The sequence below is a fragment of the Pezoporus wallicus genome, unplaced genomic scaffold (genome assembly GCF_028554395.1).
Source record: "Pezoporus wallicus isolate ANWC-B61680 ecotype Strahan unplaced genomic scaffold, APGP_CSIRO_Pwel_v1 contig_3017, whole genome shotgun sequence".
NCBI classification, from domain to species: Eukaryota; Metazoa; Chordata; class Aves; order Psittaciformes; family Psittacidae; genus Pezoporus; species Pezoporus wallicus.
Window position 1 is genome coordinate 2561577 of NW_026638957.1, and position 24355 is coordinate 2585931.

At 40.9% G+C, this 24355-nt stretch overlaps 1 protein-coding gene across 4 annotated transcripts in view; it reads right to left on the bottom strand.

The window, feature by feature from the left end:
* Positions 1-7939: 7939 nt before the first annotated feature.
* The window catches only part of TTC7B (tetratricopeptide repeat domain 7B), a 138809-nt gene continuing 122393 nt past the window's right edge, over positions 7940-24355 (bottom strand). For all 4 annotated transcript variants that reach the window (XM_057413374.1, XM_057413372.1, XM_057413373.1 and 1 more), the window contains one exon: positions 7940-8940. In XM_057413374.1, coding sequence (XP_057269357.1) covers positions 8719-8940 — 222 coding nt within the window. In that variant the 3' untranslated portion in view covers positions 7940-8718. The remainder of the gene's footprint in view (positions 8941-24355) is intronic.

The following is a 24355-nucleotide window of genomic DNA, read 5'->3' on the forward strand; positions in this document are numbered from 1 at the left end:
CCCTCTCCATGTAGGCTGCAGCTGCCGCTGTGCCTGAGCATCTCAGGCAGAGTGAGCTGCTCTCTGAAGGATGCTTTCTTCTAGGAATCAGGACACAAAAGCCGCTGAAGTGTATTGTTCAGCATGTCCCAGTGAAACAGGAAATTCAGGATGGAGAGCAGGATGGAGGCAGTGGTTGTCACTGATCCATGTTGCTCTTTGCACAGGACGGAGGCTGAAGCATCTGAACATGAGAAGAGCATTGATATATGCCTAGTGGGGAGCAGAATATAAAGGAAGCAGAATCTACATCTGCTTTTGAACTGTTTACAAAAAAGCTAACTCACACTTCCTGCAAGATGGTGGAAAGCCCAGCATTCCTGGAGCATGTGCAAATCTCAGGAGAACTCATTAGCTGACTGATGGCTGTCCACACTAAATTAGTGGGAATGGACTTGAGCTGACACTGAATACTTCTGAAAATGTATTATTTTCTCACCTTTGATTAGAGCCTTTTAGCATGTAGCTACTGGGTGGGTTAAGTACATCTGGTGCCTCATTTCCCAGATAGAGTGAGGCTGTCTGGGCAAAGCCCTTGCTTGCCATGTGTTCATTCACAAGGCTGTGTCCTTTCTGTTAGACCTCTGGGCATTACAAGAACATGGGCTTGTTGTGCACCAGGATTACCATTTGGAGAGCACCACTAGTGTAGGCAAGGCTTGGCACAGGTCTCCTCTCTTTCAAACAGGGGTAAGATCCACCAGTGGCCTTGCTTTCTAAACAGAGATAAGACTGCATCCCAAATACCACAGTGTACCACACCCAGCAAAAACCCTGTTAGAAATATCTGTGAAGGCTGATACTGACAGAAATATCTCATGGGCATTGCTAGACTGCTGGGATTGCCGGTCCATTCTGTGCCACAGCCTTATGTTAGTTACTATTGGCCTAATTTGGGCCTATGGGGGGAGAATGATTAAAAAACTACAACCCACGATATGCAGCACTGAACGTTTGGTGGTGATAATGGCCAAGAATCACAAACTTTGGCCATTTTGGGGCCAGGAGAGGAAATAGTTGTGCAACAGCATCACCTCCTATCCAAATTCTCTATAAAACGGGAATCAAGGTCTGAGATAAGAATCACAGCGTGAGGCTGATGCGCATGGAGGTATGTTGGCCATGAGAGTTGTTTTGAGTCTTCTCAGTTGTGACCTATATAATACGTACTTCCTTCTCTCTGTAATTCTAACAAGGCTGGGAGCTATGTGTCTAGGCTACTGTTAAGGCACCAGCTTACGAATTCTCATTTGCATTTCTAAGCTACAGTGAGCAAAGTCCGCATTACTTCTGAACAAGAACATCCACATAAGCATGTAGTATATTTTTATCTATGTTACAGACTATCAGCATCACGTTTGTAATGATTGCATTTTAACTTTCCTGACCATCATTATTCCCACCCAGATCCTATTTTTCAAACTAAATGCTACAAGAGACATTGGTAGCATAATACCTCAGGCTACTATTCACAGCAAAGGCATCTCAGCTGGGAACAGAAAGCAAACGTGCTCTTTCCTAGTGTTTTTCTTAGGGAAAGTGTGGTCCTCTGCAGCCAAGACAGGAAAACTACCTTGCAAGTACATGTGGGTGGCACCTAGCTGGGAGCTGCCAGATCAACTAACTTGCCCCCTGCACCCTGTATCAGCCTTTATTTTGATGAAAACAGAGAGGAGAAACAATATAGCAGGTTCTCAATAGGCATAATCCCACCTACCTAATTGCTAGCTAGTTCTGAAATGGGCTCACATCACCTTCCCACTTTTACAGCCTCCTCTGCAGTAAAATAACAACCCAAAAGTATGAGCACATTGAGTTCCTTTGACTTGCCCTGTAGCCCCACAATCACCAGACATAACAGGAGCAAAGCAAATGTAGGTGCAAGGTCTCCTGCTCAATAGCAGCTGCTGTTGGTTTGGGTCAGGCATAAGCTGAAGTTGCACCATAACCTGACACGCCATAACATGTTTTGGATAGGCCTTTCTGTTGCTGAAGCTCAGCCTTGCAGATCCTTCAGGTGAAGCCTCTAACGCAAAGGAGCAATGAAGAACATGCCAGAGCTCTCTGACAGTAGAAGATGGAAACAACAAAGGTTTGTCTGCATCTGCCGGTGGGCCTCTCCAGGGCTTTCCATAAGCCAGAGGAGCTTGTGCCTACTCTCTTTTTTATTTTTAATCTCTGAGATGCTGGTGCTGGCTGACTCAGTGCCCATCATGAAGCAACTGTGTTGTGATTTACTGCTTCATGCGGTGCTGCCACTCCATGCAGCTCCTCTCTGGAGAGTCAGGGGTGGTGGGCAGGAGCACCTGCCCTAGAAACCTGGCTTCCTGCAGGCTGGCCACCACTGTGGGGAAGTACCACAGAAGCACGGCAATATGATCCACAAGGAGGACTTGCTCCTGAAGCACACATGCGGGAAGAAGTGATTTTAGCCTGAGACTGGGCAGGTCCTACGTCAGTGAAGGCAGTTGCTGGATGCTTCATTGATTGGACCTGCCCCGCAGGTTGCAGGCTTCCCATTCCAGCACCCAGGAGTTTGTTGCCCATAATATTTGCTTGCAAGATTAAAAATGAGAAAGAAAAAACCCCAAGCCTTCTGGAAAAAAACTTAAACCAAAAAAAAATCCTCAGTCAGAAGATTGTTCTACTCCAGATAAAGAGCTATTTTTGCAAGGCAGTCAAAAGGAAAGCAAATTGTTATGTTTTATGGCCTCTGTTGCCCCCTCCAGTCCTACATTAGTAGTTGGTGCTGTTTGGAAAACAACAGTCCTGGGAAAACCTGCCCTAACAGTAACATCTGAGGCTCATTATTTGATATACATCTGACACGAACTGGAAGCGAAAATTGAGATCAGCATTTCCTTTCCTGGCACTGCCAACTTTGTATTGGAAAACCAAAGCCTGTTTATAGAGGAGACAGCTTAATAGGAGCTGAAGTGAACTCACAGAGGAATTTGGAGTCCTCTCAAAACTTTCTGCCCTAAGTGTAAAACACACCTATAACCTGGTCAGTTACCTGTATGCACGTGTGTAGAAACATGACACTTAAAAAAAGTGTAAGCATGTTCATTTCTCTTTGGTGGCAAGCCCATGGGCACACACGATGATGTTTGATCCTCAGCTGTACCAGTGGGAGGGAGCCCCAGCTTTACTGTCCTTGCAGAGGAGGAGGGGCTCAGCTATAGAAACAAACGGAAAAGCACTGTCTCCACACCTTTTTAAAGCCACATCACTGTGGTAATAACCAACAAATCCGATCGTTACTTTATTTACTTGACATCTGGTTCTTTTTTCAAGCCTTATAGATGGGGGGCCTTCAGTAATTTCATGCTGAGGAGTGGCACTTTCTTGGGGAGGCAGTTTTAGAGGCAGAGAGGGAGCCAAGAGCTAGTCGCTACTCCAGGGCAGATGGGGGGAGCAGGCTGTAGAGATACATACCTGGAAGAAGCAAAGGTGACCTCTCTGTTACAGAGATGCCCGTCGCGTGTAGAGACAGAAAGGAAAAGAATTCAGCACACCAGTGACACGATTGACGCTTTAATGTCCAAAACAGGTTTTTACACTCAGTTCCTCCAGGTAAGTTTTCTAAGTGAAGGCGCATTTAGAAAGGCAAAAGCATTCTCCCTCTGTCCTGGGTTCAGCAGTAGCAGTCATTTTTCTCCTTCTTGGTAGCTGATGCAGTGCAGTGTTTTGACTTTCGGCTCAGGAACAGAGCTGATAACAAGGATGTTTTGGTTTGGCCAAGGACTTTGTGAGCCTCATGCTCTGCCAGGGAGGAGGGGAAGCCAGGAGGAAGCAGAGACAGGACACCTGACCCAAACTGACCAAAGAGCTATTCCATACCACAGCACTTCATGCCCAGGATGTAACTGGGAGTGAGCCAGAAGGGCTGGGAGACTGCAGGGTTGGAGGAGGTATCAGTTGGTGCTTGGTCGGGCTTGGGGGGCGAGTTATTGGTTGGCTGGTGGTGAGGTGCTGTATTCTCTTCCCTTGTTATTTCCTTTATCATTATTAATATTGGTGATAGCAGCAGTGATTTGAGTTATACCCTAGTTATTAAACTGTTCTTATCTCAACCCATGGGAGTTGCATTCTTTTCGATTCTCCTGTCCATCCCTCCGGGAGTAGGGGGAGGGAAAGAAGGGGGGGGAGTGAACGAGTTACCTGACTGGGTTTAAACCACGACACCCTCCTACCTTCAGGAGCTTTGCTGTGTACTCCTGCCATGCTTTACAGGCTGCATCCAGATCACACATCAGATGTTGTACTCTGAAAATGTCCTGCTAAAGATGACAGTACAGTGGTGTCTGGGTGCTTGTCCATCCCATGACTGAGTATGTAACAGGAGCCTTTTTAAAGGATTTAGAAATGAGAGTTTTCTGTCTTTGAAATAACAATTAGACAAACCAGGTACTCGGGCTACAAAAGTGCTTTAAACTGGGAACTAGAAAGGCCAGGTGACCAGGGTGGTAGCAAACCAGCATATCAGGACCATGCATACCTCAAACTGGAAGAACAAAGTCAGACCAACACCCACTCACCATGCACTCTTTTTCCCAGGAATGTTTGGTGTTGCATTTCTTTCCAATGCTCTTCAGGCTCGATCTCACTGTCGCACCTCTTCAAGCCACTTGCTGGCTTTGCAAGTATGAGAGACTCCTGTCAAGTTCCATATAATCAGCACTGACAACCACGCAGGCCAGAAACTGAATATTCATTACCTATCTTCCTTATTGTCCATGAGTAAGATTCTTACCAGCTAGTTTTTTGTGACAATAATAGCTGCATGTGGAAATGCAATACATTGCAGCATAGCCCACCAGTGGGAACTGGAAGGTAATTTGGAGATGATGAGGTTAAATAGATGAAGTAATGGAGGAGTGTACTTTGCTGAAAGCATATTTTAGCATACAAGGTTTCTAACTTGATGCCAGAGGACAGAGAGGATGATTGCCAGATTGATAGTTAAGAAAAATGTCATTTTAACTGACAACTGAACAAACAAAAAATTAATGAGGTAAATCTGGAACTCCAGAATACCCAGGCTTATATTGTCATTCCTGAGTAGAACAGTCTATTCACGAAAAAGTGAGTTTTCAAGGAAAATCATAGTATTTTTAAAAACAGCCTTTGATGTTTAAAATGCATACAATGTGACAATAGTTTTCAAACATACAGTCGGATTATTTCTGCTTGGATTGGTTCTCTTGTTCCTGTGATTTGCTATCAATCATGAAAGCAAAAAAAGGAAGAATTTGTGGAGTAAAATTGGTTATCTGCACCAAAATTAGACATGAACTTTAACCAATTACTTGAATGATACGTTTTCTTGTAAGCACTACAGAGTCAGACCTCTTATCATGTGCAACAGACTGTTGTTACACTGTAGCATGTGCTTAATACACCAAATATTAATCATTTTGAGTAGCACAAGCACACTGCAGAGTAAAGGAAGTCTCTAAAACCTGCTATTCCAGAGAAGCGGATCCGATTCTGGTTGAAAGGCTGGAGCTCTCAAGCTTGTGCAACTTGTCATTACAGTGATACAGTTAGAGTACTTGGCAACACAATTTAATAACCATTTTAAACTGAGGCAGTACAGGCTGCTGTGTGGATGAGAAGTCCTGTCTTCTTTTTTGCATGTCAGTGTTTCTACTTGTGCAGTAAATCAGATGAAAGAACTACCTGAAGCCATGACTAGGCTTCTACCCAAAGCTTTGTAAAACCCTGGGACAAGGGAGCAAGTGAGCAAGGGATCAGCCCCTGATTTATCTCACTATTCATCTGAAGAGCTATTATTTCTGAGCCAGGCTGGTGCAGTAAGAGCACACATAGATCTGCGTATCCACATAGAGGTTTGGTTAGCCACAAAGTCCAGAAGCAATCCTCATGCAGATGACACTGACCCACTGGAACCAAGAATGCTGCTTCCCAGGTGCAGGCTATTCACACTGGCATTGCTTGCCTCACTCCTGTGACTGAGACACCAGAGCAGTCTGACAGCATACTGCAAAAGGCAGATCTTTCTGTGTGTCAGCCAAAACAGATGTAAATATTCCTGGCCTTCTTACTTGATTTAAAAACAAGGAAAAAACATAGCTGTAAAACCTAGTAGCTTTCTTTCTTTGTTGAAAACTATGTTTAAATAAGTGTTGCTGTTTAACTCATATGCTGCAAGGATGCTCCCTTCTGCCTGAAAATTCCTGAATGTAGGGTCTTACAGCGATAATCCAGTTTTAAAAATAGGTAGCTGGGGCTATTCCCAAGAGGAAGAAGCTTGTGGATTTACAAGGAAACTGATTCCAGTGTAAGAAAAAGGAAGCAGATATTCAAGCTCACCTGATATGCACAACAGCGATGACACTTCCCCACTGCTGAAAGACAAGGCACAGTTAGATTGCCAACCTTTCCACTTTGGGAGTTTACCTAAAGAGGCCAGAACTTTAGATGAAATGAGACAAATCAAAGCTAAATTCTGTTAAAAAAAAATTCCAACTCTCTACTTTTGTCTGAAGCTCTCCTAAGAAAGGCCACCATCTCAGATCTAGGTGCAAACTGCCTTGTTAGAACAGCTTTGATATTATGATAAAAGGTAAATAAAAATGGTGAAAGAGCATGCCTGGAAAATGTGTAACAAACTTGTGTAGCTGAAGCAGAAAGTCTTGTGAGGAACTGAATTAAACAAATAAAGGGTTTGCAGTATCTTGTGGTATACCGGGTATTGTACAGTTGGTGCTGAAAAAGAGCAGGTGCTGTCCCAGCTCATTTATGACCTAGGACTAGAAAAGAGAGAAGAGCTGGGGGGGTTGAGGTGGGGAGAGAACAAAAACCCCAAGGACAGTAGGAAGAACACATGCAAAACAGAGGCTTTAAAGGGGAAGGAAAACTTTGATGGCTTCACAGTGAGCAAGATGACACAATTTCTATTAGCTTTTAAACAGATTTGAAAACACTACCTATTACAGGGGTCTGGCTCATTTTACAGAGAACATACAGTCCAAGCAGTAAGCAGTTACAATTTTAAAGTAGTCTCAGCCTAACTGGCACATGAAATGCCAGTGGGAAAAAGCAAGAGGCAAAACTGTAGAGCTCCCTCAAGTTTATGTCTTCTGTCATTTGAAGATACCCACTGGAGCACACAGAGCCTATATCACAGTGAGGACTGCCATGAATTTGAGGTGAGTTAAGCTCTCTGGTGAGTGACAAAGTAAAACATTTGCTGTTATTTTTCTGAATCATCTGTTATCTTGTGCTAAGCACTTTAAAACTGCTTCTTGTGACAAATTAGGCAAATACCAAGGAGCACCCAGTCTAATGGCAAACCTGGAACTCTTCCCAGGCTCCGTATGAGCCAGGCGTTGTAAATGAGCACACACTAGACTACTGTTGCTCAGGCATCCTGAATAGTCATTGCAACAAATCACTCTTCACCATGCATTCCAGAGCAACTCTGGCAAATATTTGTCTACTAAACATTCGGTCCTATTACTACTGATATGGCGGTAACCTGTTACCAGCCAACTTTTCCTTCAAGGGACATAAAATGCAGAAGATGTTGAGGAAGAAATCCTGAAGAATAGTGTGTAAATATTTAATATGCTTTTCCTAAGCACTACCAAGGTATATGTAAATGACCATGTATTATGTAGAGGCCAAGTAATCTGCCTTCATTCAGAGCTGGAGTGGAAGGAATAAAAAAGGAGAGTTGAAGATTGAAGGAAACCTGAAATGTAAGATAACAATACCATTGGCAAGGAATATAGCAGCTTCTTTTCATTCAGGCCATTTCATTCTGGTGTCATTCCAGTTGAGGCCAGCCAGCCACAGGCCACACATCATAAAAATATGTTCACAAGCAATCTATTTCCCCCCTGGGTTCTTAACCAGCACACAGGAAAGGTTCCATTTAAAAATCATTTTATTATTAACATAATCTTCCCATTTAGCCAAGTGTGGGTTACGTATAAGGAATGTTGGTAAATATTCCATTTGAGGCTTCTTTTTACATATCTCCATTGATAAATAAACTCTGAATTCACATAAAAAAGTTAAACTTAAATAACTAATATATTTTTTGTAACAGGCATACATTGGTAAAATATAAATATTCTTGTACTCAGCTTTTGCTCTAAATAGAGATAACAATTAGCTACACATCACAGTTATTAACAGCTGAAAACGAGAACTCAACTGATTTGCTGGCCTGGACTAAAATAGAGATGGAAACAGAAATTTCATATTTTGACTTTGGGCCAAAAGAGGTTGAGAGGCAGGAAGAAAACAGCTTTATTAACAGCCTTGTTAAAAATAGCCTGCTCTGCCACTGAATTCTAACTTATTCTACATTTGGTAGTTGATTCCATTATAACTTTATGTAACACTCAAGTATCACTGACAAAATATGGCACATCATCCATGAACAATATAACAATGTTTTAAAACTACCAGGGCAAAAACATAAGCAGTATGAGTGATTTGGTTCTGGCTAGTCATTTTGTCCTCTCAGCCTAATGTTAATATATTGCATCACATTACTGTTTTGGCCGCTCTCCCTCAAAAGACTGGAATTTGTTACCTGTAGCTCTAAAGTTTTTCAAACTAACCAGTTACCAGGCAGCTTGATACAATGAGTTTCCTCACCTGGAAGTCAGACCAAAATCGGTTGATCAAGGTGCCCTCTCAAAGGACTCTCGGAATAATGGTAAAAGGGACCACAGGGCTGCTAGCTTCAAGCTCTAGTGCTGTCAGGAAGCATTCGGTTGCGGCATCATCATTGCCTTGAGCCTGCAGCACCTCCCCCAGGCCATTCCAGACCTCATGGGCTGTGGAATTCACCTGGACGGCATCTCTGAGAATCTTCTCTGCCAAGCTATAGCGCCCAAGCTGGTGAAGTATCAGAGCCTGCAAGAAAGCAAAGGAAAAATGGTTGAGATTGGCCACTAGGAGTTTCCAGAAGCTCAAATGATATGTCACAACATAAATAAGTGTGGTAGTTCTTGGGTTCAAAGTGTTAAGGGCTATATAACAATTTTTATTTTTTAGTTTTTATTAGAGAAATAACCTGAAGCAGGACTGGAGAAGGCTACTGCACACCAAGGAGTCAAGTGCCTTTGCATAGGAAACAAAGACACGGAAATTAAAAAACCTGAGTTGAACAATAAAAACCCACCCAACCACCAAAAAACAGTAAGTACTTGAGATTCCCATGTCAGAAGGCCTACTAAAGCATGTGCCCTGATGTGTTTGTGTCCTGCCTGCATATCTCAGCACCCAGTTCATGTCTTATAACATCTGAGATTGTCCACACGACATCATCAGCTTTCAGAGACTGCAGTAACAGAACCAAGTGGGCAACACCCATTGCATTTGATTCAACCTCCGAAACAGGAAACGTGCTGGGACTAATATTGCACCAGCAGTCTATAAAGGTCCAGCAGGCAGATAACTTCCTAAGAAGCTTCCTAGACACAGATTCTCTGTCTTCCTCTGTGGGATGGGATCCAATTCAACACCACATGATCCAAGAGGATGTCCAAACCCACTAGGATATGGGCTGAATGAGGCAGTGGAAATCTCCATCCAGCATATTCAGCTATGTGGAATGACCCTGTGAGAAAGATTTTTTCCAGGATTATAATAATGATGTTATGCATTTTTACCTTGTAATTCCATATTGCAAAATGCTTATGGACCACAAATCTTTGTTTTATAGAGAGTTCTGATTACATGCTTACAGATTCCCTCTCAGCCCCCACTCCTTGGACCATTTCTCTCTGTACCTCTGTCCCTCAAAGTATTACCAACCTAAATGCCGATGATTAGAAAACAGCGAAATTCTATGCAACCCATGAATTATTCACCATACATTTCTGGAATTCTGCCAGAAATGACTTTCCAGGCTGACTTTCAGCATGGACTGACTGCTAGCTCCATCCTATAGAGAAAGAGAGCAGACCACACTATGAAGAATAGTTAGGGTTGGAAAGGACCTCAAGATCATCAAGTTCCAACCCTGCCATGGGGGCTGGAACCATCTCACCCAAGGCTCTGTACAATCCGGCCTTGAACATCGCCAGGGATGGAGCATTCACAGCTGCCTTGGGCAACCCATTCCAGTGCCTCACCACCCTCACAGTAAAGAACTTCTTCCTTATATCCAATCTGAACTTCTTCCTTATATCCAGTCTAACCTTCCCCTGTTTAAGTTTGAACTCGTTACCCCTCATCCTATCACTACAGTCCCCAGTGAATAGTCCCTCCCCAGCATCCCTATAGGCCCCCTTCAGATACTGGAAGGCTGCTATGAGGTCTCCACGCAGCCTTCTCTTCTCCAGGCTGAAAAACCCCAACTTTCTCAGCCTATCTTCATACAGGAGGCGCTCCAGTTCCCTGATCATCCTCGTGGCCCTTCTCTGGACTTGTTCCAACAGTTCCGTGTCCTTTTTATGTTGAGGACACCAGAACTGCACACAATACTCCAGGTGAGGTCTCACAAGAGCAGAGTAGAGGGGCAGGATCACCTCCTTCGACCTGCTGGTCACGCTCCTTTTGATGCAGCCCAGGATACAGTTGGCTTTCTGGGCTGCAAGCTCACACTAAACCCAGCTCATGTTCATTTTCTCATCAACCAACACCCCCAAGTCCTTCTCCACAGGGCTGCTCTGAATCTCTTCTCTGTCTAACCTGTAGCTGAGCTGCCAAGTGAGTCAGCATTTCCAGAGCAAGTTAACAGTACTTCCAATCCAAAAAATCAGGTAACTTGCAGGGTCACTGATTTTTCCCTACAGGAAAGTGATTGTCAGTGACTAGTAGGTATCAGATGTGAAACTACAAAAAATGAAGCAAAGACGTGGAATATATAAAGGTGGTGTGGCTGCATGCACCTAACTTTAGTAAAATTAAAATGTTCTTAATTTTTGAGACAAGATTCTCCAATTAATTTTCAAAAATCTTCTTTTTTTTTTCCTGTGTGCATTTGTACATTTTATACTAATGAAACATGAGTTCTCTGAATATTAGTACTACTTTTTTTCCAGCAAATAAACCAGTCAATTTTCCCCTTTTGCTAAAGATACAAGCTGTTCTTTTCAAGTTTAGAGGAAACAACCAAATTTTGCAGACATAAGCTTGTTGATGGAAACAGAAACATGTTATGTCACATCTGCCCTATTCTGTACAGAAAAAAGTGCAGCTGAGATTTTACAGGTGATAGAACTAGAGCAAATACTAGCTGTTTGTTTGCTGTTACTTTTTTCTAAGAATGTAAGACATTTAGCACTAGTGAAGGAACCACTCTTGCATGAGCAATCAGGTCCCATCCTGTACCCTCATGTTTTGAAGGCACAGCTTTTTAGAGCGAGAATCTCTCAAAAGTCAAGTCTTTCACTGGTGTCTCGGGCTTGGATGGTATGAAGACTCCTGCCGTGGGTAGCAGTGCTAGCGCAACGAGCTTTGCTTCCCAAGAACCAATGGAGAGAAAACAGGACTTGTTTCATGCAGAGCATCAAAAGGACATTGATATTTGACCACTTATCTGTGGGCTGAGCTCAAACAAGCAGTCTAGAGAAAGAAGCCATAATACCCTCTGATTCATTAACTCTCTCAAAATGGTGGCCAGATGTCATGTATTTTGAGCGTCTAGTTTGTAATTCCCTTCCTGGAAGACTTCATTAAAATTCTGAGACATAGAACATTTAAAATTGTTTTCAGTCCTTGCCTGACTTTGCTCTATTAAGCATTACACTACAGACCACAGGCAGAAGGAGCATGCATGCCTACTGAACAGCAACATCCTTTAGTTTAGACTTCACACCATCACCCATTCAAGAAAATTGACCTCCAGTTTACCAGCTGTCAGCATATGCTTGATCTCTGTACTGGACCCTTCAGGAACAACAAAACAAAAAGCCCCCAACCATTAAAAACCAAAACATAAAAGAAAAAAATCCCTACATTCCACCCCCTTCCCAAGCAAAACTCCTCTAAGATTTCCCAGAAATCAATACAAATTATCCTAGTCCTTCACTGAGTATTTTCCTTTGCTTCCTAACTAGAAACAAAATCTTAAAGCTACCAGTTCTGGTGTTTACCTATTTAGCAGCAGATGCACAGACAACATTTATCTGCAGAATAATGTCAGGTCTCTCTATGGCTGGATATGGGCTTGAACAACACATCAACTGTGCAGAAACACAGAGGGGTATCTAAGTGACATATGGCTCACACCTTCAGACTTGCCATGTTAATTTAAATTAAAGGGAATGCCTTTTTTGCATATCCTTCTTATAAACAGGCAAGCAAACTTTAAAAGAAAAAAATAGGGAATTTAGAACCTGAATCAATTAGGAAAACTGCTTTATTATCATTTGAGTAAACAATAAGAAAGGTTACTAGGAAAATACCCACTCTACAAAAGATGATGAAAACAGTAAGTTCCTAAGGAATCACACAAATCTAAGGCAATCTATTTGTTCTTTGTACATTTTTAAAATGCCACAATATTTGACAAAGGTGTTTAAGACAACTGTTGGCATCCCGCTAGGATAATCTCCACTAGTTCTTTCACATGAAGACCAACAAATTTACGCCATTTGCTTCTAACAATTATAAAAGCGTCTAAGGTGTGTTGAACTCTTCATTTTGCAGCCCAGTACAAGTTTTGTTTATTACTTTACCATGTGCTTGGTTTGCTGTGAATTTTGGGGTTCTTTTGGGTTTGTTTTTTTTTTTTTTGGCAAAGCACTGATTTCCCCTAAATGTGTTATGACTTCCAGCTTTAGTCTGCTCAGGATGTCTTTATGTTGTAAACTCTCTCAGCAAATCTTACTTTTCTTTTAGACAGTTCTACATTGCAGAGGTTGATTTTGTAACTCAAAAAGCTCTAGTAGAAAGCTCTAATCAGAAGTGGCACAGGCAGAAAAGTAAGAGAATCTCTGAAGAGACTTCTGTGTCATCATCACAAGAAGTGAAAGCAGTGCTTCATCTCTCCGACTCACTGGTATTAATATTTGCATAATCAACAGTACTCAGATTTGTGGAGCTCAGATGCTGGCTGCTCAAGGAAAGGTCAACAGCCCTTCTACAGTGCCCAGGCCATCATCAGGGCTCAGCAGTGAGTAACAGGGAGTTTTCAATTTTGACAGCCTACGGGGGCTGGCTTTCTGTAAAAAGAGTACTCCTGTGTGCTGCCTGCGACAGGGAGGTTCTGTAGTCACTACAAACAAGGTTCTACATAAGCTTCACATCAGAACAGAACAAAACCCTCTAGGAATTAATAAAAAGAGGGGGAAAGTGCTTCCGACTTTCTTCTCTACCACAGGTTATTTTCAAGGTCTTGATGATTCTTTCCTCATTCAGTCTGGAGTCACATGCCTCCCTGCAGTTGGGCAGTGAGTTTACATGTTTCCTTGCTCAATCATCACCCTTGCTCTCCATTTTATACTGCCCCATACATACAAACTGCTATTCTTTGCTTATTTTGCCAAAGCATCTGCCCAAGGATTATTTTTATAATGCTAAGCCAAGCAAGGCCCAACCCCTGACTGAAGGCCCTTGGCACTGTTGTCAAAACAGAAGTAATTTGTTATTTATTACTCAATATCTCCTAGGTACCTACACAAATACAGCCCAGAAAAACAGCTATTGAGTCTGAACAGACAGATATATCTTACTGTACCATCCAAAACATCTGGTTGAATAACCTTCATTTATACTTAGCTTGCATGAGTCAAGGAATAGGGATTATATCTTCTGTATTTTGGATACTGTCTTGGGACTAATCATGTTTAGTGTTTAAATTAATAACACATCACAAGAATTATGAGCGTAATGATAGAATAGGAAAACAAAAAGAGGATACAATACAGAAAGCAACAGGCTGATCATGAGAACTAGGAAAACAGAAATATGGCAGAAGCCAGCAAACCAAGGTGGAAAATACCACAATGGTAACACAGTTCTGCAGCATGGTAGAAGCCTGTCAACCAAGCAGCTTGGGACAAATACTTGGGTATATGAGGCAGCCACAGGATGACAGCGTGAAAAGGTGCCAGTGTGAAAGACTAGAAGTGACATAAGAAGTTGTTTCCAACAGGGAGGAAGACAACAGTGACTTTAGCAGCTGTGCTGGACACAGCTACAGCAGGGCCTCCTCTGGCACCTTGTGTAGTCTCCTCTATTCAACAGAGGTCATTCAAAATGGAACAGAAAATTACTGTTGAGATGATCAATTAAAAAAATCCTAATTTACAACAGGAGACTAACAGACTTAGTTTGTTTAACCTAGCAAATCAAAAACTGAGAGGAGATGAAGTTACTTGCTATAAAAAGAGTAGAGAGAAGAGAATAGAGAAAACCTATTTTAGTTAGAGAATAATGTTGGCACAAGAATACATACGTATAAATTGGCTGTAAGTTTACAAAAAAAAAAAAAAGGTGAAAGCATTGCTGGCAATTGGAGCAGAGAGATTTTGGCACAGCTTAGCAGGGCTCAAAACGGTGTTAAAGACTACGTCCCACAGGAAAAGCTTGAATGCTTTGATGGCTATGAGGAGAAGATTTCTCTAAAGGGTCCAGGGAGCTTCCACTACTCCTGTTCCAATACCAGGTTCTCCCTCAACTGCATTGAGAGTGATAATATTTTCATGTCTATATAATATTACTACTTGATGCTTCTGTTGCAAGAACAACTTTCTTTTGATTCCTTGGGTTACACTAAAGAAACAGGTGCAGAGAAATGTCCAACTAATGAATAAAAAGATTAAAAAGCAAAATTATGGTAGGTATCCATCTTATTTCTGAAAGAAGAAAACTAGCATAACAAAATTAATGGATTTGGAAATCTTCAAATCTACAAGGCCTTTTTTAAAAAAGCAAACAAGCCAAATCCCTCACCATATTCAAAGTCTTTTGGGCACAAAAAGATGCATAATGGAATTTTCAAATGCATTAAGATATCATGTTTAATCAGAATTCACTTCAAGAGGACCTAAATCCTTACTCCACCTAGGTAACTTCCAATATGCCATTACATATCTATTTGTATCCTAGATAAACAAGATATCTTTAAAATTTGATCTATGCTGATAGCACAATAAAACCAGTAATTACCATTAATACCTTCTTCAATAAGCCAGAATTATATTTTGCTATGTATCGGACATGTCAAAATTGTATTTTGGCATAGTTGTTTTTCCCTTCTACATGTTATTTTTCATTAGCTATAGGTAAGCATTTTTAAAAAGGAAAGCATTCAAATGGATCCTAATTTCCAAATGCAGCTTTACATAGTCTCCAATAACCCTCAGTTACCAAATACTTCATTATTTATTAATAAAATATGATCTCTTAGAATCTGAACAACGTGATAGAGTAAGCAATTGTATAAAGCCATAAATGCTTAAATGAGTGTGCGGCATAGCCTTCATTGAAAAGAAGTCTTTTCTGCAACAGGCTTTCCCTCTTTTCAAATTAACTTGTCATAATTATTAACCAAAAAGTCAATGGAAAACACACATCTAGAAAAACAAACATGGGACAGAAATGGAAAACTACTTAAATAACTAATTTCTGATTTTGAAAGCATGATAAAACCTCGCCATTTAGAGGAGTCCAGTAAGGTCATTTTTTTTTTTAGTTGCTTTCAGACAAATGAGAAGTTAACATTCAAATTTTTTTCCAGGGAATGAACTTCTAAAAAAATTAAAGCCACAACTGTCACCCAATTGTATGTTTCACCAACCCAGAGCTTTATTGTGCTAAACAAGATTTGCAATAACTGCCAAAAAAAGAGAGGTAACACTACAAAGACCCCTGTAGTTTCTTCAGTGTGACTAAAAAGTTTCTGCTCATGAGGTGGTTTTCTTAATGTTTAATTGTCTGAATATTCTCCAACCCCTCCTAAAAAATAAACAGTTCTCAATCTCAACAGAAGCACCACTTGAGATTTTTACCTTTATTCATTTGATTTCAAGTGGAATAATTTTATTTTCTCTAAGAAATATATATATATTATAGGCTGGAGATATTCTCAAAACCAATGCAATGAGTACAATTGATTTCAAAGTGGAAAAAATATAATGGGAACTTGAATCATGAGTGCATTTGCACTTTACTTTCTCCAGGGGATGCCGAGCTCTCAGCACTGAACTCTCGTAACTCTGCAGAGAAGTAAACTGGCAACTGAGAGAAGGGGACAGTATGAGAAAAAGGAATGTGGCTTACCTAACATGCAAAAAACTGTCAGAGACGCTCACCATGTTAAAAAATTGCAGCCTGTTGACCTGCAGAAGACTCAACAATGGAGATTTCATATTTGAGATTGAGATACTAATATTATTTTTTCCTAGTAGGTCTACTACATGACCGGTAGGGCTTCTGAATTTGTATAATGCAGACCTTTTTTAGCTAAAAAATGTACCAGAGCTAAAAGTTGCCCTTGCAAAAACAAGAGCTAGAAGAAAACATTATAAGCATATGAAAATAAAAAATGGACTGATCTTGCTTTTAATGATGAAAGCAGAGAGACAGAACAACAACAGAAACACCACTTGGCTGGTTCACTGATGATCTGCTCAAGCCAAATAAGCTAGTAGCTGCAAATGTATAATTGGATATAGAGCTATATAGATGTGGAAAATAGTGGTTTTTTTTGAGTTACTACAAAAAGGCCTAAAGAACTCAGTATTACCCCCAGTAATTTTTCAGGTTCCTGTTTAATTTTTTTTAAACAAGTCACAACCTGCCTAAAAGAGAATCAACTTTCTACTGTGGTATGCAGAAAGATGTGATAGAACAACCCATCTTACCTAAAAAACTTGAAAATCAAGGATTATGACCATAACCAGTTATGAAACTTAATATGCAATGTATGCATTGCAAATCCACAGGCACTGTAATTTTAGCATCTCAAAACTGCCCCTTGTTACATGCTGCTTTTTCAGCCTATTTTGCATGTGTTAAGGTGGTTGCTATTTTCAAGCAAATCTATCAAACTTGAAGGTTTACCAGAGACATGACACTGTTATGCTATAATAATGAAGCAGAAGTGCTAGAAAGGCAAATAAGAATTTATCATGACATATGGAAAAATAAGTAAAATTCTGCAGCTGATACTTCCCATCCTCTGTGATAAAAATACGTATTTTAAATGTATTCTATAATCAATATTTTACACTTATGTAAAGTGAAGTAGCACAGTATTTATATACTATGCTCTCCTATTTTTGTTTTAGCTGATGAATTTCTGTTGAAACACGTCCCTCTAATGGAAGTATGACTTTGCACAATAAATCATTTATTAACTCCTTCTTTCAAAGGCATGTATACCAAGAACAGTTGCATGTTTAGTCATTGTAAGTAACTATTCTTTGCAAGTGAGAAAAAATTGTGACATAGTGCCATTCCAAAAAAAAAAAGATGAATAAACATAATTCTGTGCCTGTAATTACAGACACAGATGCATTCTAATGCAAGGATTTTGAAGGGTGTTCATATTATAAGGTTTAAAACCAACTGGATTGACTACCAACATTTGTAAGTAAAGATAATTTTCTGTAAAGAAAGAAATCCATATTTTTTTTTAATTGGAAAAGAAACTGTATGCATGTAACTTGTTTCCAAAATGCAGAATACAAACCGATTTATCTTGCTTTCTCTAATAACACAATTCTTTTGACTCATAAAAAGTGTGTTTCTTCAAATATTTTCACAATAAAACTTCCTAGCAGCTCAGTATGGATTTTTTTAAATGAGGACAACCAGCTAATACTACTACAGCTGATCACTCACTAAACCAAACCAAAGCAACTGATAGGTGGTGACCTTGGTGGGGGGGTTGGGACAGATGATCTTCAGAGGTTCCTTCCAACCCTAACAATACTGTGATTCTGTGATGAATTAATATGAACCAGCACCTGCAAGTGATAAAAAAGCCAGCGCTTTTGTTCATTGCCCGTCCCAAACCACTGCCCGTTCTGTGTGTCCCTTCCTGCCTGTCCCCCCACTTGCCTCCCTCACTCCCAGCACCCTGTGTCAGTGCTGAAGCAAGCTCTCAGCCCCAGTTTGTTATTTCTTTACCCTTCCCCCAATGCCAACATGCCCCCTGAGGTATCCAATTGCTTCCCCTGCTGCAAAACACTCGTTGCTAGGAGAAAACCTACTGCTTGGCAACAGGCTTTTAAAACAACAACTTTGGCTTTGTTACTCACTGAACTTTACATTGCCAGCATGAAATAACGAACCTGTGTCCTTGTTAGCACATCTGTGTATTTATAACCCCTTGAAAATGACTGACCCCTTACAAAAGGGATGTGCTTGCCTTTTAGTTTGTTACCGTTCACAGCTGATAATGCAGAAAGGTTCAAAACAAACGTTTTGGGTTCTTTTTTAACTTGCTGGTTGTAGCCTTCCACTGAAGTGGAAGCTCCTGGGCAGGAGCTTGTTAGGACAACATGATCTTGCAATAGTCTGCTGTAATTTTGATTTACACTTTATGTGAACATTCTAACCGCTTATAAAAACATTCCATGACCATCACACTATATTGTGAGAACTAATTTGACTAGCAAGCATGTTGGAAACAAAACATCTTACTAATGGAGTGAAACAGCAAGTGACTTCAGAGATTATCTAACTTTTCACCTCCATCTGAAAATTACAAGTCCCCATTTTTCATTAATGACAGTTTTTCCTAAAAAATCACAATGAACACACTGGTGATATGTGGCTGCTGGAAACAGTAATTAGAAAAATTGATCAAATGTTCTAATGAAGAAATCAATCTGAAGTCAGTGGAATAGCTTGTGCATTAAAGAAAAATTAGAGCTGTAGATCCAGTACTAGGTTCTGTAGTTCAAATTTGTAACTAGTAGAACTGTCAGGCTTCAAATTGAGTACTTAGGAGATCTTTAGCTAGATTGTCACTAGTGCACTTGCAGTCCATACTTACACACATTCAATGCTACACAAACTAGAACTTGTCTGAACTTCTGAGACTATGGAAAAGGAATCAGAAGTGAATGATACACTTCTGAAGTACTTTTTTTGCATTTAGGCATGTGCATTTCTCTCAGATATTCTGACAAATGCTGTATTAAATACTCAGAGCTAGAATGGCAGTATAAAAGATGACCAGTACTTTCATTACCAAAATAAAACAGAAATTCAAAGATTAAAGCACATTATTCATATTTTTATTCCTTCTGCCCTTAGCCAAAGAGACTTTTGCATATACATGTATATGCTATAACTACAGTTAATGTCACTGTTTCAGAAGTGTTGACACAACAGCAGCGCATTCTACACTGGGATTGCAGTAACCTCTAAGAAGAGGAGGTTATTTTTAATATAGGATTAATAACTATATTTTTATAGCATCCCAGGAAACGGACCGTTTCCTCCCCCCCAAAAAAGCAGATGTGAACTGCCATCTGCTCCTCAGCCTCAACACATTAAAATGGGAAAAGCTCTCCTCACAGAAGTTTGCAGAAACCTCCCTGCATGAGAGAGAATGCACCCTCTTTCTCCCTTCCACGGACTCTGAAATGAAAGGCAGAAGTTGTAGGTAGCCTGCTAACCTGTCAGTCTGACAGGACAGCTGCCAGCAGGCCTGTCTTTAAGGGAAGGCTATTTTGAGCATGAAGTGAAGACATACCTCCCATCTGTGCACCATCAGGCAGAGATCAGAAGAGCCAAACCCTAACCACTGGTTAAGAAAGGACTTTTAACACTTTCAGAAAAACAAAACAAAACACTTCTTTATATACCAACTTAGCTTTCACAAAACCTGAAGTTAAATATAACAAAAATTAAGGAAAAAAGTGGTGGACAATTAAAGAGAGAAATCCAAACAGCAATATTTGAAAAAACATGGCAGTCAGGTGAAGTACCTGACAACTGGACAAAGGGAAATATAACCCCCATTTTCAAGAAGGGGAAAATGGATGACCCAGGAAACTACAGACCAGTCAGTCTCACCTCTGTGCCTGGCAAAATCTTGGAGCAAATTCTCCTGGAAGGCATGCTGAGGCACATGAGAAACAACAAAATGGTTGGTGACAGCCAGCATGGATTCACTAAGTGACAGATCACTGGAACAGGTTGCCCAGGGGGGTTGTGGAGTTCCCTATATTAGAGATATTCAAGGCCCGCCTGGACAAGTTCCTGTGTGATGTTCTCTAGGTTGCCCTGCTCTTGCAGGGGCGTTGGACTAGATGATCTTTTGAGGTCCCTTCCAACCCTTGGGATTCTGTGATTCTGTGACATCCTGCCTGACCAATTTGGTGGCCTTCTATGATGGGGCTACAGAACTGATGGACAGGGGCAGAGCAGTTGATGTCATCTACCTGTTCTTGTGCAAAGCGTTAGAGACTGTCCCACACAACATCCTTGTCTCTAGACTGGAGAGACACAAAATTGATGGATGGACCACTCGGTGGATAAAGAACTGGCTGGATGGCTGCATGCAAAGAGTTGTGGTCAATGGCTCAATGTCCGGCTGGAGACCAGTAACGAGTGGTGACCCTCAGGGATCAGTGTTGGGACTGGTCTTGTTTAACATCTTTGTCGCTGACATGGACAGTGGGATTGAGTGCGCCCTCAGCAAGTTTGCCGATGACACCAAGCTGTGTGGTTTGGTTGATACGCTGGAGGGAAGGAATGCCATCCAGAGGGACCTTGACATGCTTGTGAGGTGGGCTGATGCCAACCTCATGAAGTTCAACAAGGCAAAGTGCCAGGTCCTACACCTGGGCACTCCTTGGCACAGGGCAATCCCAGGCATGGCTACAGGTTGGGCAGAGAAGAGATTCAGAGCAGCCCTGCAGAGAAGGACTTGGGGGTGCTGAGCCGACAGTGTGCGCTTGCAGCCCAGAAAGCCAACCGTATCCTGGGCTGCATCAAAAGGAGTGTGACCAGCAGGTCGAAGGAGGTGATCCTGCCCCTCTACTCTGCTCTTGTGAGACCTCACCTGGAGTATTGTGTGCAGTTCTGGTGTCCTCAACATAAAAAGGACATGGAACTGTTGGAACAAGTCCAGAGAAGGGCCACGAGCATGGGGGACTGGAGCACCTCCTGTATGAAGACAGGCTGAGAAATTGGGGTTTTTCAGCCTGGAGAAGAGAATGCTGCGTGGAGACCTCATAGCAGCCTTCCAGTATCTGAAGGGGGCCTATAGGGATGCTGGGGAGGGACTATTCACTAGGGACTGTAGTGATAGGACATGGGGTAACGGGTTCAAACTTAAACAGGGGAAGTTCAGGTTAGATGTAAGGAAGAATCTTTACTGTGAGGGTGGTGAGGCACTGGAACAGGTAGCCCAAAGAAGTGGTAAATGCTCCATCCATGGCAGTGTTCAAGGCCAGGCTGGATAGAGCCTTGGGTGACGTAGTCTAGTGTGAGGTGCTCCTGCCCACGGCAAGGGGTTGGAACTAGATGATCTTAAGTTCCTTTCCAACCATAACTATTCTATGACAACAATTTTGGAAAACAAAACAAAACCAAGCCAATATTAAAAACAATTTACACCCCCGCTTAAATTAAGGTAACCCCCCCTAACATTTATGTACCTCAGAAAATCAGCTTTTACTAATATTGATCTGGAAGCAAACAGATAAATACAATTAAGTATCACCTACCTTCTACTATTCAACTCCGTATAAGCCTATCAGGTTTTCTCACAACTATGTTTTTGGGAATCATTGTTAATTTTTTATTTAAAACTTGTAAAAAATAAGGCATTTTCCATTTAATTAACATCAGCTCAGAAGAGCCCTCTTAGGTGATTCATTTTGCTCCCTTGTTGTTACAGAAAACCTAAGCACAGCATTTCTTGTTCCACAGTGTTTAGACTATAAGTGCTAGGAGTCTCTCCAAATCATCTACCCAAATTTTTCCCTAGCCAGTTTGTTTTCATTTGTTCCAGTGCTAAAGTCACCTAGACTTTTTTGATTATGCATATTCCTCTCATGTCTACAAGGAGCATATATTATTATTAGTTTCCTGCTCCTCCCAGGAAACGCTCCAGAGACCTTCCAGTGCTACAGTTCAGTCACCTCAGTGTTCACTGTGTATAAAGATAACACTGACACAAAGCTACGGGCCAGTTTTGTCATCCAGTCACTTTACTTGGAATTACAAGAAAATCACAGGGCAAGCATGGGAGGAATCCCTAAGTGAAACCTATGCTTTAGTTCCCACTGAGGGCATACATGCCCTATTGTCCAGCCTCAGCTGGTTTTACAGGGAATGGCAGTCTCCATATTCTGGGGACAGGAAGTAACCAGTGGAGCATGAACGCCACCATCTTCCATAAGGGAAGGAGAAATCTGTAGGCTTACAAGATTAATGGTGAGACTGCACTGTTGACAAGATGATAGCATTGGTAACTGCAGCAACATGGTATATTCTGTTGGGCTCGGCCAACTCATGAACAATGAAGATGTAGCTCTTGTAGAAAAATGGAGCTATAGCTCAGATTAACTAGTATCTCAGCTTTTTGTCCTCCCCTGTAATTTCTATACCCAAGTCATCTTCTTGCATTTTGTATTTGTTAAAATCATCATATTTCTTTTTCTGAAGGCTCTGCAAGTCTTACTTTTAATCAAACTGACACCTTGCTCCTGCAACTGCTCTTCCCAAGTAGAGGTAGCATATTAACTACCCTACAATCTTTTGTTAACTTAGGTTTCACTAAATATTACTGGTCTAATGAGATTTGCTATTTCATCTACTAGTTCTTCCAGAATTGTGGCAAATTGCCCCATACTCTTCCACCAGCATGTCCTTGACACCATTTCCATAACTGCATTTCCACTACTAATTTCATCTTTGCCATCTGCAATAAACATTACACTCCTGTTACAGATTGAGGCAAAACATGAGTTTAATGTCGTTATAGTTTAAAATGGTTACCTGTCATTGCACTGAATGACACAGCATGTGAAATCATATGCTGTGGTTGGTTTATGGCTCATGAATTCCAAACTGCATAATAAATTAGCGCATAATGTTGGAATATGCAGAAAAAGCATAATTCCAAACACCATTTCTCTCTCAGTCCTTTCCTTTGGCTTACTACTGTCAGCTGACAAGCAGCTGAAGCAGATTTGAATCCTGCTTCCCAGAATGTCAGAATCTTGTCCATTTCAGTCACTTTCTAGTTCACTGGAGCACAGTTGGCAGCAAGAACACAAGGATGTCAGAAAAGACACTCCCACACAAAGCTAGGATTTGATCAGAATAAGCAAACTAGAAGCTAATGCTCACTGAGTGAAGAGCTCAAATACCGAGTGTCAGCTTCCATTTTCAAGGGTAAGAACTGCAGCAACAGCATGGGTTTGGTGTGGAAGGTGGGAATTCCAGAACGTAAGGTGCTCACTGAGTCTACAGCACAATACAAACATTTTCTACTAGCTATTGTGTTAAACATTCACAGATTTTATATTCAGCAAAAATATTCATATATAAATGTTACGTTAAATCAAATCTAATGCACATGACAGAAAAACTGCACCTACTAATAAAACCTCTTCAAATTTTAAGAAGCTTAGGGTTTGATTCTGCAGCAGTGAGATGAGTTTGGATGCCCAGGCTAAAGCTACATCATTTATTTTCAACAAAGATCACCAGCTGCTCACGCTACCTTACAGGAAGTTAAGTTTGACACATCAGTTATTTTAACAGATCTGACAGCATTCCATACTGTTTTAGACTTTATATTAAGAACAGTTATTTCTGGCAGATGTAACCTACCAAATTCTGGCTAGGCATTCAATTAACATGACAAAGCATCAGCACACTGCAATTGTGTCATAGCATTTCATTGCCCTCTGGTAAGTCTTTGGGTCCATGACCCTCATAATGCCATCTGTTCTGATGCCATTGTGGTTATCACTTTTTCAAATGGTCATAAATTAAAAACCAGACAGAATCTCAAAGAAGCAATTGTCAGCTGTCAGGACAAACTGTAACAAGGACCATGAAAAAAAAAGGAAATTGAAACACCTCTGCAGCTAATAAAGGTTCACTTGTCTTTAACATTTGTAACCACATCTGCCTTAATTTGTTACATCCCCCCTTTAGCAAAAAATGGTCTCGTTTTTAACTGAGAGAATATACTTTTTTAACTAAGTATTTATTTTAAATTACTTATTTAAAGGTAGCAAAACTAACTTACCAGCAGAGAATGGAAATAGCAGTCCTCTTTTTCAGTAGGTAAGATCACCTCTGACAGAAAGCAAGTATTTTTCCAAAGTGCTAACACAATCTTTGTCCATGTAGATTTAGAGTTCAGAAACTATTTTCACACAGTGTATTGTAC